The sequence below is a fragment of the Arachis ipaensis genome, chromosome B3 (genome assembly GCF_059453495.1).
Source record: "Arachis ipaensis isolate K30076 ecotype BB chromosome B3, ASM5945349v1, whole genome shotgun sequence".
Taxonomy (NCBI): domain Eukaryota; kingdom Viridiplantae; phylum Streptophyta; class Magnoliopsida; order Fabales; family Fabaceae; genus Arachis; species Arachis ipaensis.
The window spans coordinates 1,418,078-1,432,100 of NC_142438.1; the positions used below are offsets into that span (position 1 = coordinate 1,418,078).

At 30.2% G+C, this 14,023-nt stretch overlaps 1 protein-coding gene across 1 annotated transcript; it reads right to left on the minus strand.

Moving 5' to 3' along the window:
* Positions 1-244: 244 nt before the first annotated feature.
* Positions 245-5,875, minus strand: LOC107629396 (spermidine copper dependent amine oxidase 2). Its single transcript, XM_088509776.1, has 12 exons — positions 5,377-5,875; positions 4,673-4,782; positions 4,202-4,507; positions 3,636-3,748; positions 3,168-3,498; positions 2,826-3,041; positions 2,498-2,734; positions 2,200-2,385; positions 1,882-2,022; positions 1,365-1,633; positions 1,196-1,277; positions 245-616 (listed from the first exon to the last, which is right to left on the minus strand). The coding sequence occupies exons 1-12, from the start codon at positions 5,609-5,611 to the stop codon at positions 479-481; spliced, it is 2,364 nt and encodes a 787-aa protein (XP_088365902.1). The 5' UTR covers positions 5,612-5,875; the 3' UTR covers positions 245-478.
* Between the last annotated feature and the right edge of the window lie 8,148 nt (positions 5,876-14,023).

A 14,023-nucleotide genomic window follows, 5' to 3' on the forward strand; every position in this document is an offset into this window, starting at 1 on the left:
CAAAAATAAAATAAAAGACACATCTAATCAACTATAAAAAATTTTGACAAAAAAAAAAAACAATTATAAAAATTCAAAAGAACTCTAACACAAAAGCATTAGAAGTTTAGAAATTAGAACGCAAGTCCAAAAAAAAAAAAAAAGAAGAGAGAAATTAGAACCTAAATTTTGGAATCTTAATCAAATTTCCCAATTTTTCCCAGTTCGAATCTCAGCAGAGGCATAGATTTGAGCATCTTATCTATACAGCCTTAAAAACATGAAATTTATTTTAGATTCAAAGGTATCATTTGTTTTTTCAACCAAATTAGAACTTCAAATATCTACTTTCATTTTCAACCCACATAGCTTTTAATACTGTTCTAAGTTCAAATATATATAATCTGCTCAACCTGAAGTTTCAAGGTTTCAGTATATGGCAAAATTACAACACCTTGTGTTTCTCTATTTTCAGCAGCACAAAGAGGCATAACTTTCATCACAACTTTGAAGCTAAGCCACTCTGAATTGGCTTGGTAGCACCACTACTATCCTTGATGTCATTATCTTTAGAATCCAATTCACAGGGACTTGGAGGCACATCCACTGCTGGTGAACAATTGAAGAATCCATGAGGCTGCACACAAAACAAAAAAGGACATTAAATACTCAAGTGTATTAATAAACACTAGGGTGCCTACTGATTCACTCTTTTATTCAATAAATATATGTAAAAGTAATAAAAATGGAGTTAGTTGAGATAACAAGTTGTTTATAACTTAGCTAAGAAGTCTTAGGTTGACGAAAAAAATTATAAATTATATATAATGAATGGTATTTTAAGAAAGAAAATTGTTCACCAACCCCTTTTATATTCCCATTATATATAGTATAGATATAGATGATTTACTCTTTTATTCAATAAATATATGTAAAAAATAATAAAACCGAGTTAGTTGAGATAACAAGTTGTTTATATAACTTTACTAAGAGGTCTTAGGTTGAAATAACAAAAAACATTAAAAAGTTATATATAATGAAAGGTATTTTAGAAAAGAAAGTTGTACATCAACCCGTTTCATATTCTCATTATATATAGTATAGAGTAGAAGTATAGATAACATTAACAATATTTATATGATGGAAAACTCTTTCTATATCAAGCATTGTCCCCAGATAAATAATAACTATGCCGAATTGACAATGAGATAATTACCATGAGCATAAAACCAATGCGCTCCACTGGCATAACAGGCCAATCTTCTAAACGAGGAACATGTGTGACTCCAAATACATACCTGATGATCAAAGACAAAACGTGAAATTAGATAGCTTGACAAACTATCTTATTTTTAACCAACATAAGTGAGAGAGAGAGAGAGGACCAGAGAACTATGTCAGCTTCTTCCAAAGGTCTGTTCTGCTGAACCCATGTAGCTAGCCCTTCGCCGATGCGCGGATTTTGGTTCGGAAATTCTCCTCCAGGAAACATTTCGTCGCGTGAGTATGTTGTTACCCAAAGATTATGCTTCAAGAAGGCAGCTCTTCTTAAAAACATGGCCTCAGGACCTCCTAATGGTAAGCAGTTTGTGCCGGGTACTAGCTTGAATCCTGTCAACTGTCCAGTTCTATTGCCTGTTCTTGTGTTCCTTACCTGAATGAATATCAAAAAAGGTAAAACAGTTAGAACCATGCTTAATGCAATAATAAAGTCCAAGTCTTGTGTTATAAGCAAAGCTCATAACAAGATAGAGCCATGGTAAATATTTTTAAGATTATTGAAATTTCCAGTGGCAAGTTTGCAGATAACCATGGCAATTTGATACGAACCGGTAATTTGATAAAGCATTAAATAATTAGCATTACTAGTAAGGAGTTGGCAGTGAAAGAGTGACGGCTTACAATCCAATGTCGAGCAGTCAAAGGCTCACAATCACGCATCGCTTCCAGCTCAGATTTGAGCAACGTTTCTTCAGCAAAAAATGCATTATTATGAACATTATGGTCACCAACTTCCTCAACTTTCATGTTGACCTCCACTACCTACCAAACAAATTGACAGAGTAACAACGTGAACTTGGAAATGAAATTTTATGCTACAAAGTGGTAAACTTGGCATCTTTAGACTCAAGGGATGGCCAATGCAGATTACGTATAAGAGTTTCAACATTGTTAACCAAATCCCAAGATAGGTAAAATTAGTAATTCTATTGAAATTACTTGATTCAAAGCTTCACCAGGTTTAGAATCAACAGCCATGTCCATGCGAGCAACAAAGAAGTGTTGATGAACCGGAGCATATAGACCTGGAGCAATCATGGTTCCATATTTTCGAAGCTCTCCAGGCATCAATGCTCCTAAGCTGAGAATTCCAGTAAGCTTAACTTCGGCTTCAATCTTTCCATCCTAGAGCAACAAAAACCATCACTTTCAACAATGTTTAAAGAGTGATCACTTGATATTAGTGAATTTGTGCAACAAGAAAAAGGCAAATCAAACTATGTGATATTCTACTTGCCTGATAAAAATGCCAAAAAAATGCATACTCATAGTTAGCCACCGTGCATATAAACGATACTGAAAGCCTTCTAGACCTTCGAACTTCTGCTAAGCCAGTTCTCCAGTCTTGATGCTTCCAAAGAATTCCATGATCCTCTTCATGCAAACATATACAATTTTCAATTGTCTCCACTCCACCAGTGAAATTTGTGAAGTGAGCATCAAAATATTTGATGTAGCCCAAACAATCACAACCCTGAAACAACAAACTTAGACTTCAGAAAAATGGGAATACAATGGGAAAGTGTAAGACGTCAAATAATAAGAACAAATATGCGATCTGAAACCTTCTTGAGAGAATGTGCATTTTTCCCCAAGCCATCTTCCCCAGCATCAAAAGCATTTTTTCTGTAGTGTGGATCGTTCGGATCTCCATAGGGTACAACCATCTCTACAAAGCTCAGCCTATGTGCTACAGGCCTTCGCCCTCGACTACCATCAACATATGCAACAGAATATATAACCAAACCCTCTTTGGGTGTGAATCCAACACGGAAATTCCACTGTTAATGGGAAAAGAACAAGAGACTAGTTATGTACTTAGTTGTACCTTCTGTAATTAATGTTTAAGATAATAAAACCCTATTGATATTCTCAAGGTAATTAAAATAATGCAATTCAATATCTACCTTCTGCCACTCTACATATTGTCCATTGACACGAAAGCTTGGACCTTCAGGTTGACTAATTTGCAAGGGCTTGACATCACTTCTATCAGAGCCACCTCGTGTTTCACCAGGAGTATAGTTCCTCAAGGGATCAACAGGTGGCAGAGGAACAAGTTTGCGGTCTTCAAACTCTATCACCACCATATTTCGCAGATCAACTAGAACATGAATTCCCTCAACTGGGCGAGCATAGCCATTTTCCATAGGGCAGTCACTCTCGGATCGACAAAATATAAGTGGTTTGGCAAGTCTTCTGCTTGGAGCATCAACTTCACTGTGATAACCAGTGCACCTGCAACAGAATTATGTAGAATAAAGTTTCAACAGTATTTTCATAAATAAAAATAAGACAGAGAAACTTCAAAGATAAACAACTGCAATTTCTCCAAAAAGGAGTTCTGCAAACAATAGACATGCAAGTAAAATTACCAGGGATCAACCATTACAAGCTCCATGTCTTCAATACCCCTTTTCTTCATAGCTTCTATAAATGGAGGATAATCTTTAACAACAGCCTCACATTCTGCATATTCCACAGCATCCTGAAAAGAGAGAGTTAAATATCATGAAATTTTAAACTGTATGGTAACAACTTAACAAACTTACATAGATAATTAAAGTGCAGATATATGCATGTAATGGCAACTATGATCGAGATGATTTGCACCATATTCTTCTCCTGACTAATATACCCACCAAAATTTTAAAAGGCTAATAAAAATAATAATTTTTTTATTAAACAAGTTTTTTTAAAAAATATATTAAAATGGTAGCAGGCACTACCATCATATGATGGTAAAAAGTCCTCTATTATGATCTGCTATCCAATAAAGCTACAGAAGATGAAGCAAGGTAAAAGCATGACATCTCACTAAAGGGAATTCTTTCATTCATAAAGTATTTCCTGTGCTTGTTTCGCAAAGTACCTTGGCCAAAATTCACAAGTGCAACTCAAATGATACAAAGGGAGCAATTTATTTTTAAGGCGTACATACCATTGGAGGCTGAACATCAGGAATAACATGTGAAGAAATGACTTTTCCTCGATGATGACCACCTCGAGTTACAGCATGTACTTGTGATAATTCAACGATCCATATACTCGTTTCATTTGATTTCCTATTGTAAACAACAAGTCTAGCACATCTTGGAGGGAGTTTGGTAGGAATCACAGGGCCTCCTTTGGTTCTAGGAAGTAATGATGGCTGGAAAGGTGGAAAGAAATAAGCATCTGCCAGTGCAACAATGTGTTTATCCGGTTCCCTCAAAACTGCTTCAATGAAGCGCATACTGTCCCTAACCTGTAAGAAACAAATTCAATTTTTTGGAGATAGTAGGGGTTCATCGGCAATCATAATCACTACTTCAAGATGCACAGAGAGGAATTTAATTTCCCAATAATGCAAAAACAACACTAAGATATCCTCTTCCACAAACAATTCAAACAAACTAATTCGGTTGATAACCTCGGGAGTGGCTCCAGCAGCCCTCACAGTTGCCACAGCCACAGAGATTTCGGCAGCAGATAAAGGGTCCAAAGGGTGGCTTGACTGTGCCCTTGGCATTGCCGTGATTCCTGTGCAACATTAAAGAAAATAGAATACAAGAAACACTGTCAACTAATTATTCTTTTCTGAATGAAAGAAATCAGAAACATTTTACAATAAGCTGCACTATCAGTATATGAAACAGCACTGTTATACAAACAAAGTTGCGTGATAACAAATAAGAAATGTTTTACAAAACATTATCAACTAACTGGAAAAAAAAATCATGAAAATCGATCATGAGCAAGTCCAATCAATCAATAGGAACATCACCCGTCAATGCAAACATTTCCATAAACCCAAGCACACTACGTAGATAGAGACACATGCAAGCACATATAAAACAATCCTCGATCACATGAATAAAATCTAAAGCAGAAAATAAAGATCCCAGTAGATACAGTAAGACCATACTTAACTCAATTACTATGTATTTAGATTACTTGCTTCTATTCAAGACAAGAACAGCTTAATTTAACTTAATTTAATTCAAAAACTTATAAGTTCTACAAAGTATAAATCATCTACCACTAAGAGCTATATACGATTATACGATCTGATTCTAGGAGAATAAATCCAAAATAAATAAATAAATATTTAAAATATAAAAAAAAGGACGGCACCTTTGGCAGTAGGGGCATTGGTGGAAGTTGATTCAGGGAGAGAATCCATTGAGCGAATCAACGAGACCTTGTTAGTGGTGGTGGTGTTGTTACTGTTGCGGCGGCGATCGTCCTGAGGTGGCGGCGCAGTCCATTCCGGCGCGGCGGCGGAGGAGGCGGCGGCGGAGGGAGGACAGCATGGCGGTGGTGAGAGTGAGAGTGATAGTGGCGTCGCCTTTTGCGAAGCTGGGGCCATTGAAGAGGGTTGGCGAGCTGTCCGACGATTCCAGCGGAGTAGTGTTCCAGTGACATACAGCACAGGAACCGCTTCTTCTGCTCTCTCTTCTTCTTCTTCTCCACCGCGCCACCCACTCACTGATCCAGTGATAGCAATCAACTACGGAGAAGCTTCTTGCTGAGCTGTAATTTCCAAAGGGATGCTGGAACAACCGTGGAAATGGAACCACAACCTCCTCCTTTCTCTCTCTATATATATAAACCGTGCCAATTGGATCCACGTGCCTTCTTTATTATTTTTTAGAGAGAAAGTCTAGGGCTAATATTTTTGTTGAAATTTGGCCAGTACTTAATTATTAAAAAAAATGATTAATTCTACACCATTAGATATCATCTCATACATTAAAAATATTGATGATGATTAATTGATGGTTAAATATAATAAATTCTGCTACCCCTGACATTCCTCTTTTATATTTTTAATATCTATTTTATACCAATAATTAATTTAATATATATATATATACACACACGACTATGTGACATATACACTAAAATTAGCTACTAAAATCAATCATTAGTATTAAATCTATTCTAAAATATAAATAAATATTAAAAATAAATTAAACTATATATATATATAGTATAGTTAAAATATTTTATATTATTTGAATTATAATCATGTTATATGTTATATATACATAAAAAAAATAAATAATTAAATAAATTATTATAAATTTGTATAAGCATTTATATTTATATTTTAATATATATTTTATAAATATAATTAATTTAATTAATTTGATGACTGGTTTTTTATAAGCACCTTGCATGAAACATTCGAGTTATAATAATATTACATGGTTTTGTATGAAAATATGTATCTAATATTTTATAAAAAGTATAATATTATAAATAAATTTATTATTTATTATTTTTATGATATATTTAATTATAAAATATGTGAGTGAATATATATAACTCTACACAATACATAATTGATGGATTTAATTTTTATTATGTGTAATTTTATATTAATTTAAAATTAATTAAATTCTCAATTTTTTTATTTTATCAACCTTCTTTAATTCAGAGAAATCTGATGAATGATAAAAAGATTAAAAAAAAAAAGAAAAAAAAAACTCCTATTTCATTATTATTGTTAATTTGATATATGAATTAAAAATACTCAAAGAAATTGAAAATATATTTCAATTTAAACTATTCTCTATTTAATTATTCACTTTAACTTAATAGTTATTATTCCTAATAAATTATGTAGACAAATAATATATTTATAAATTAATTTAGACTAATTAAATAATCAATTTATTTGTCTGTATATATAATAATTTATTAATACGATGAATTAATTTTTGATTTATCGAACTAAAAATATCGTAAACAAAATGTGAAGAGAAAAATTCAAAATAGTCCCTAACAATTACCTCAAAAGACGAGGCCCTTGACAAAAAAAAATTCAATTCGATCCCTGAATAATTATTTCGAAAGGACAACGAGGTCTTTGTGTCAAAAAAAATTAATGTTGTTTTTTTGGCACAAGGACTAATCAATTCCCAAAAAAATATTAAAAACCGAATTGGATGGATTTTTTTTTTTTTTTGAGACTTCGTTGTCTTTTCAAGATAATTATTAGAAACCGGATGGAATATTCAATCAAATGTGAACGATCACATGAAGTATGGGGGTAATGGATAAGGGTAAGATTGGAATAGTGATTTGGAGATCGAGAAAAGTAGGTGGATGGTGGCTTATCAGTGGGGCCCAATACGATAAGTAGGTGCATGTTGTTTTTTGATAGGAGCTTCTACTTTTGATACTAAGCCCACATCAGTTACAGCAAAAATATTCATAATTAAATCACATTTTCTATTTAATGATTTTGACCCAATTAACTTTTCTGTTAATGAGAATATCAATGATGGCTTGAAGAATCAAGTCATTCTAATGATGATTTTGATATCAATGTTTAATAATAAGTTTCCTAATAACATATTATTTTGATACACATCTTAAAGCTTATTATAATGCAACTAGCAGGGTGGGTCACAACTAAACTAATTTATACTTCAACCTGATTTTGATGCAATTATTGGTATTGAAAATCTGTATATATCATACCCCAAATGTACAAGACATTTGTGAAAGTGATTAAGCAAAGTTGGATGGATACAAATGATATTGTTTAGTGACATCATTAATTAATTGTTTAATTATGGGGCATTAATTAAGATAGTATTCTTTGCATTTGCAAGCAAGCTTGTCCCACCATATGAGTCACCATGAAAAATATTACGTGAGGCACTAAGCTAGAAGGTGGTGGAACCTGATAGAAGTATCCGAGAGATATTTAATTATTTCATTAAAAAACTATACAATAATTTTTCTTGGCAGAGTCTCATTATTATTTGAAAGTGAGTCATCATGGCCCATTTCACTGTCCTACCCAGTGCCAGTGTTCCACCCCCACTTTTTATGTGGGGCATTTATCTGGGGTAATTAAATAGAGTAACTGTTAACCAACTTGGAATGATCGAGTGGTCAGTTCATTCGTTTGTCTAAATAAGTGTCGGAGATTCGAATATCGCCTGCTACTAAGGGTGAAAACAGGTCAGGTCAGGCCAGACTTTGTTTTTAACAGGTCTAATCTGTCACCTACTAATTTTTTTTTACAAAAATAAAAATATTATTTAAAAAAATATTTTTTAATAAACATATTTATATATATTCATTCGTTTGTCTAAATAAATGTTAGGAGTTTGAATCTCGCCTGTTACATGTAGTAATTCTCAAAAACCACTCTGACTTTCAAGTTAGTTTATAATATCAAAAAACAGCGAAATTCACGTTATGCTTCCGAGATTCACGCGGCAAGTATGAAGGTGTATGACGGATCTTTTTTTTGGATCAGTTACGCCGATTTTGACCAAGTGGTTCCGAAGTATAACGTTGCGTCTGAGTTATTTAGGTACAAATCAGTAACCATAATTTTAATAGGAATTTTCCTTATTTGTATTAATTCATTTTTAATTTAAATAAAATTAAAAATATATACATTTCTCAGCCAATCTCACGCTATATAAGTGTTTGTCTCTTAGTAACCACTTCAATTTTAAAAAGCATGTACATACACTTGAAGTTAGATCTTTATTTTTTGAGTTTATAAATAGAAAGAAATTTTATATTGTACATATACCTTCTCATTATCAAATAGTTAATACATTAAGAAAGTCTCTGTCTTTTACTTTTATTTCATAAATACAACGATAAATTGAGGATACAAGATAATTTGTATCTCAGATTGAGGTGGTGTTAAGAATTTAATAAATCAATTAAGATTAATAGCTAAAAGAGATAAGTTAGTTATTTAATCAGGTGAAACATGGCACTACACTACTTATGCATACATGTATGTGTGCGCAGGTACCCATACACATTCTTGAAATAATGTATTTATTTTTATGAACAGAATATAGAAATATGGGAACAGTGAATATTTAAAAAGTGTTTGATCAAAGAGACATCAACATTGAATATGGTGTTTCTGGAACAGTTAATTTCTTCATTTGTGTGTCTACTTTTAAACGAAGGACAATGATAGACACAGAATTAGAGAACGTGAATACGGATTTTCAAATAATTTTTATTCTTTTTGTTTATGGATATTTTTTATTATTCTATTATTATCTTTTTTATTCTCTTACGAAAAAACTCTAATTTCAATAATTTGAGCTTTTTTTTTACATTGGTCATTCTCAAAGAGGTATTCTTTTCTCTCTGTTCTTTCTCTTTCTGTGTGTTCTTTTTTTTTTTTGGCTTCTTTTTCTTTTAATTAGGATAAAAAGACCAAATTCAGTACCTGTTAAATATTCTAATTTACATAATAAAAAATAAAAAATATAAAATTAAGGAAATATAAAAATAAATTATACCAAAAAAATTTTAAATGTTGGTTGACTTCGGTGGACTTGATAAGCAACGAAGAAGACATATATGACAACATATTCCTCTAATCCCTTGATTGATGGAGAAGAAAGTGAACCTATGAGATCAGAATTTCAGGTTTTAGATGTTAGAAGATGAGAAAGAAGATAAACTAAATTGGTAGAAGTATAATTTAGCAAGTATAGCAGTATCATTTTTTCACCGTCCTTCAACAACTGCAAAAGGGTTATGTGGTAAGGAAGGAATGAGAAACAGAGACATAGATAAAGAGGGTACGAGAGATATGTCTATTTTAGTCATTTTTCATAATATTTTTGTCTTGTCCATATGTATTTAAATATAATATTAGAATGTATATTATATTTAAATACGATACACAAAAAATAATTTTAAGTAATTCTATTCTATTATCTCTATTTAGTGTTATGTTCTGTCCTGTTTACAAAACTCGACGGGACTTACAAGAAACTCTAACATTTAAATTAGTCTAAGTTCAAGAGATATAAGAATTAGGTTAGATATCATATATTTACGATAAAATATTACCCCTATTTATAGTGTTAGATGAGTAAATCTGAATAAATTGAAAAGATTTATGTTATCTCATTCTAAATTTGTGTTAAATCTTTAATGAACATTATTTAAATGAATTTCTTTCTATATCAGGATGTTTCTCTAAAGGTGTCTTTGAACTAAAAATAACACCTAAATTCAATTTTAAAATTGGATTATTAGATACTACAAATAATCTTCATCGAAAAAATCTAAACTCTCTTACAAAATATTTATTAATTAATTAACCAAGGTGGATTAGTGACTTGTTAAGCCAATGGTTTTAAATTTATTTTCTTAAAAGAAAAAAAAAAGGAAAAAAAACTTATTATTCCACCAAAGGTATGTGTTAGTACACAACTGGGCAGGTTATTTATGCAATTTTAAAGACAATAACTCCAAATTGCTTTTGTTACATGTCAAGTGACAACTCAGAAAGAGTCAAAGAAGGGAAGTGGGTATCTTTTTCCAAAGGGAAAGGGATATCCACAAGTATGAAACGTGAATGGCTTCTTTTCATTAAGTGTTGGTAGTTGATAACCCATTTGAGCTATATTCACAAAAGTTGAAAACTTTGAAGCATCACGATCCATTTTCCCCTTTTCATTTGCATAAAGGACCCTACCATTAAAGTTACATTGTGCTTCTTATCGTACTATCAAGCTTCTTTGGAGTAAAAATGTTGGTAAAATTATAAAAAAAAAAAAATCTAACCACTTTTGAATTAAAATAATAAGTTTATACTTAATAAAAATGATAAAATTAATGATAATTAAATTTTTATTTTATTATTTTATTTACTTTAAAAGATTTTTTTAATATTATAAATTATGTAATTGATCTATTTTTTTAATCTTCCACAATCATTATTTAATTTTAAAAAGAAAATTAATCTCCGTAAGTTCTATTTTAGGGTAAACTATATCTTTTGTCCTTGAAGTTTAACAAAGGTTTTAAAAATATCTATAAATTTTATTTTGTTTTAATTTTGTTTTAAAAGTTTTCGATTTGCATCAAATATACTCCTGACGGCTAATTTTTCAAAAAAATTTAAAATGGATTTAACAACAATTTCATAAGAACAACCCCCAACACAAGCAAATCAAGTATAATTTTCATGCATTATTGTTAGATTAGTCTTAAATTTTTTGAAAATTTAGGCGTCAAGAGTATATTTGATGCAAATCGAAAGCTTTTAGAAAAAAATTAAAACAAAATAAAATTTAGAAATGTTTTTAAAACTTTTGCCAAATTTTAAGGACAAAAAATATACTTTACCATTTATTTTAATTTAAACATTTTTTGTGTTATCACATTATAATTATGTTTTGAATGCCATTTTATAAATTTTTTTTTTACTTATTTGTTATAATAGTTTTCTTATATATCACATATAATTATACTCGATTCATTTTTTATAAATTTTTTTCTTGGGTTAATAGTTAAATAAATTCATAAAAAATGGAACATTCTTTAAATTGTTCTTTGAAATATTTTTTTTCAATCACATTGCTCTTTTAAAAATTATAAATTAATCATATTTGTCATTCGGTCACTTCATTAACAATTTCTGTGAACAATTAATGATATAGAATGTTAATTGATAATGAATGTAATATTTGACATATCTAATTGAATGTTGACTAGATAGTAGATATATTTATAAAAATATATTAATTTAGTACATTTTTTCAATTACATATATAAATCATATTCCTAATATAACCTAACAACTAAATTGATGGATTTTCATAAATATATTTAGTCAGCGTTCAATTAAACATGTTAGGTGTTATGTATATTTTCAATTAGCATTTCACATTATTAATTATTGACGAAAACTGTTAGTGGAATAATTGAAGAACAAATATGATTAAGTCGTAATTTTTGAAGGACCAATTTAATTGAAAAAATCTTTCAAAAACAAATTTAAAAAATATCTATCTTTCATGGACTAATTTAACTATTAGCCCTTATTTTTTTAACCTTCCATTATTATTTTTACAATGTTAAAATCATAGACAAAAGTTGATTTATATGCAAACCTACAAAGAGATATAGGTAAAAATATGTGCCCTTTTTATTTTTTAAAAAATTGAAAACTATATGAAAAAATGTAAAAGTTCCATATATGTCAATTTATTGAATTAGTTTAAAATTATTCTGTTTTAGTGTTACATTAACCATCACTTAAGATAATCTCGCATTATACTTAACACATGAACATAAATTGAGACAAATTCAATAATAACTAATACACTACCCCTATCACTATATTATTTTACAACTCCATGCATTAAATTGGATTTTAAATTTTAAAAATTAAAATACTCATGCTTGCATCTTCAAATACTAAAGCACAATTAATATTCAATGGACTCAAATTGGATTCCAAAATTTATAATCATAACTTACATTAATCTTTGAGCTAATTTCTGTTAAAAATGTATTAATTTAATACATTAACTTATTATTATTTAGATTCCTCAGACAAATTTTATATGATCAAAGATTTATTAGAATTCTGGAAGTTTGATTGTTACTCTCATAGTTGTAGAATTTTTAAATTAAACTTGTTATTATCGTTGTTGTGAGGATATTAGGAAGACAATCAAATTTTTAGGAGGTCTAATAAGTCTTAGTCATATGAAATCTAGGTAAATAGTATAAATCTTAGCAAATTAATGCGCAAAATTAATACATTATTTACAAAAATCAGTTCAGAAGCATAAATTATTATTATAAATTTTAAAGACCGAATTGAGTTAATTATAATTTTAGGAATCAATTTAAGTAAGATTTTAAATTTTAAAAGTCAAATTAAGTATTAATTCACTAAAGGCTGCGTTTGTTTTTGAGAACAGGACAGGACAAGACACTGATGGACAGAGACACAAAATTTTGTGTTCTTGTATTCTATTTGGTGATAAACTAGAACAAATTATGAAAATCTAATTTATTTACATTTTTTTTCATTCAAAAAATTTGAGATGAAAAATATAATTATGAAAAATTAACAAAAATAATAAAAAATAAGTTATGTTCCTTGTTAGTGTCTCCGTGTCCTTTCTATCGGATGAACACAAAATATATTAATTCATTGTCTCTGGATACACTGTCTTTATTCATACCTTCTTTATCAAATATGATTTTGTGTCTTAATGTCCTGTCTTTATAAACAAACACAGTCTTAAAAGTGTGACATTTTTTTGTACTTAAACAAACCACGATATATCTTTTTAATTTCATTTCGAATCATTTAAAAAGGCAATCATAGGACCTTGCTGTGGTCACTAAAAAGTAGAACAAGAAACATGTAACGACAAATCTGACGATGGCATGGCATTCTTATCCAATAAGAGAATTATAACTTAAATTATTATTTAAAAAAAAAAGAAAAAAGAAAAGGAAAAGAGAAAAAGAACTTGCTCTATAGTGTACTTGTAAGGTTATATAATTACGGCATTATTATCATATAAAAATTGCATGGCGTTATATAATAATTGTTATATGCGTTGTCCTCAACTAACTTTGAATAAAAAAATTCTAAAATGGCTCAACAATTCCATTACGCAATTTAATTAGTGATTTGATTACATATACAATTCAAAGATGTCTGACAAGTTGACCTTATAATAATATTAATAATTCATGTCAAGAAAATATATAATATTAATATTAGGGGGTCTACATGGCCCCGGCCCGATCTAAAGACCCGGTTCGATCTCGAACACTTTAGGGACTAATTTAGTGTGATTTTATCGGGTCTAAGATCGGATAAGAGTCTCAAAAATAGATCCGGTTATTATTTCGGGTCGGGTCCGGGCTATAGCTCGCGGCACCCGAACTCGGCCCGGTGGTCCGTCATCATACACAATTAATATTTTGTGTTATTAGTGATGGATGATGGCTA

Coding starts and splice junctions, on each gene's coding strand:
- LOC107629396 (XM_088509776.1), bottom strand. CDS start 5,611: ATGGCCCCAGCTTCGCAAAAGGCGACGCCACTATCACTCTCACTCTCA. Junction 1,634..1,881: donor TGACTGCTCGACATTGGATT/GTAAGCCGTCAC, acceptor ATATTCATTCAG/GTAAGGAACACAAGAACAGG. Junction 617..1,195: donor GCATTGGTTTTATGCTCATG/GTAATTATCTCA, acceptor TTTTGTGTGCAG/CCTCATGGATTCTTCAATTG.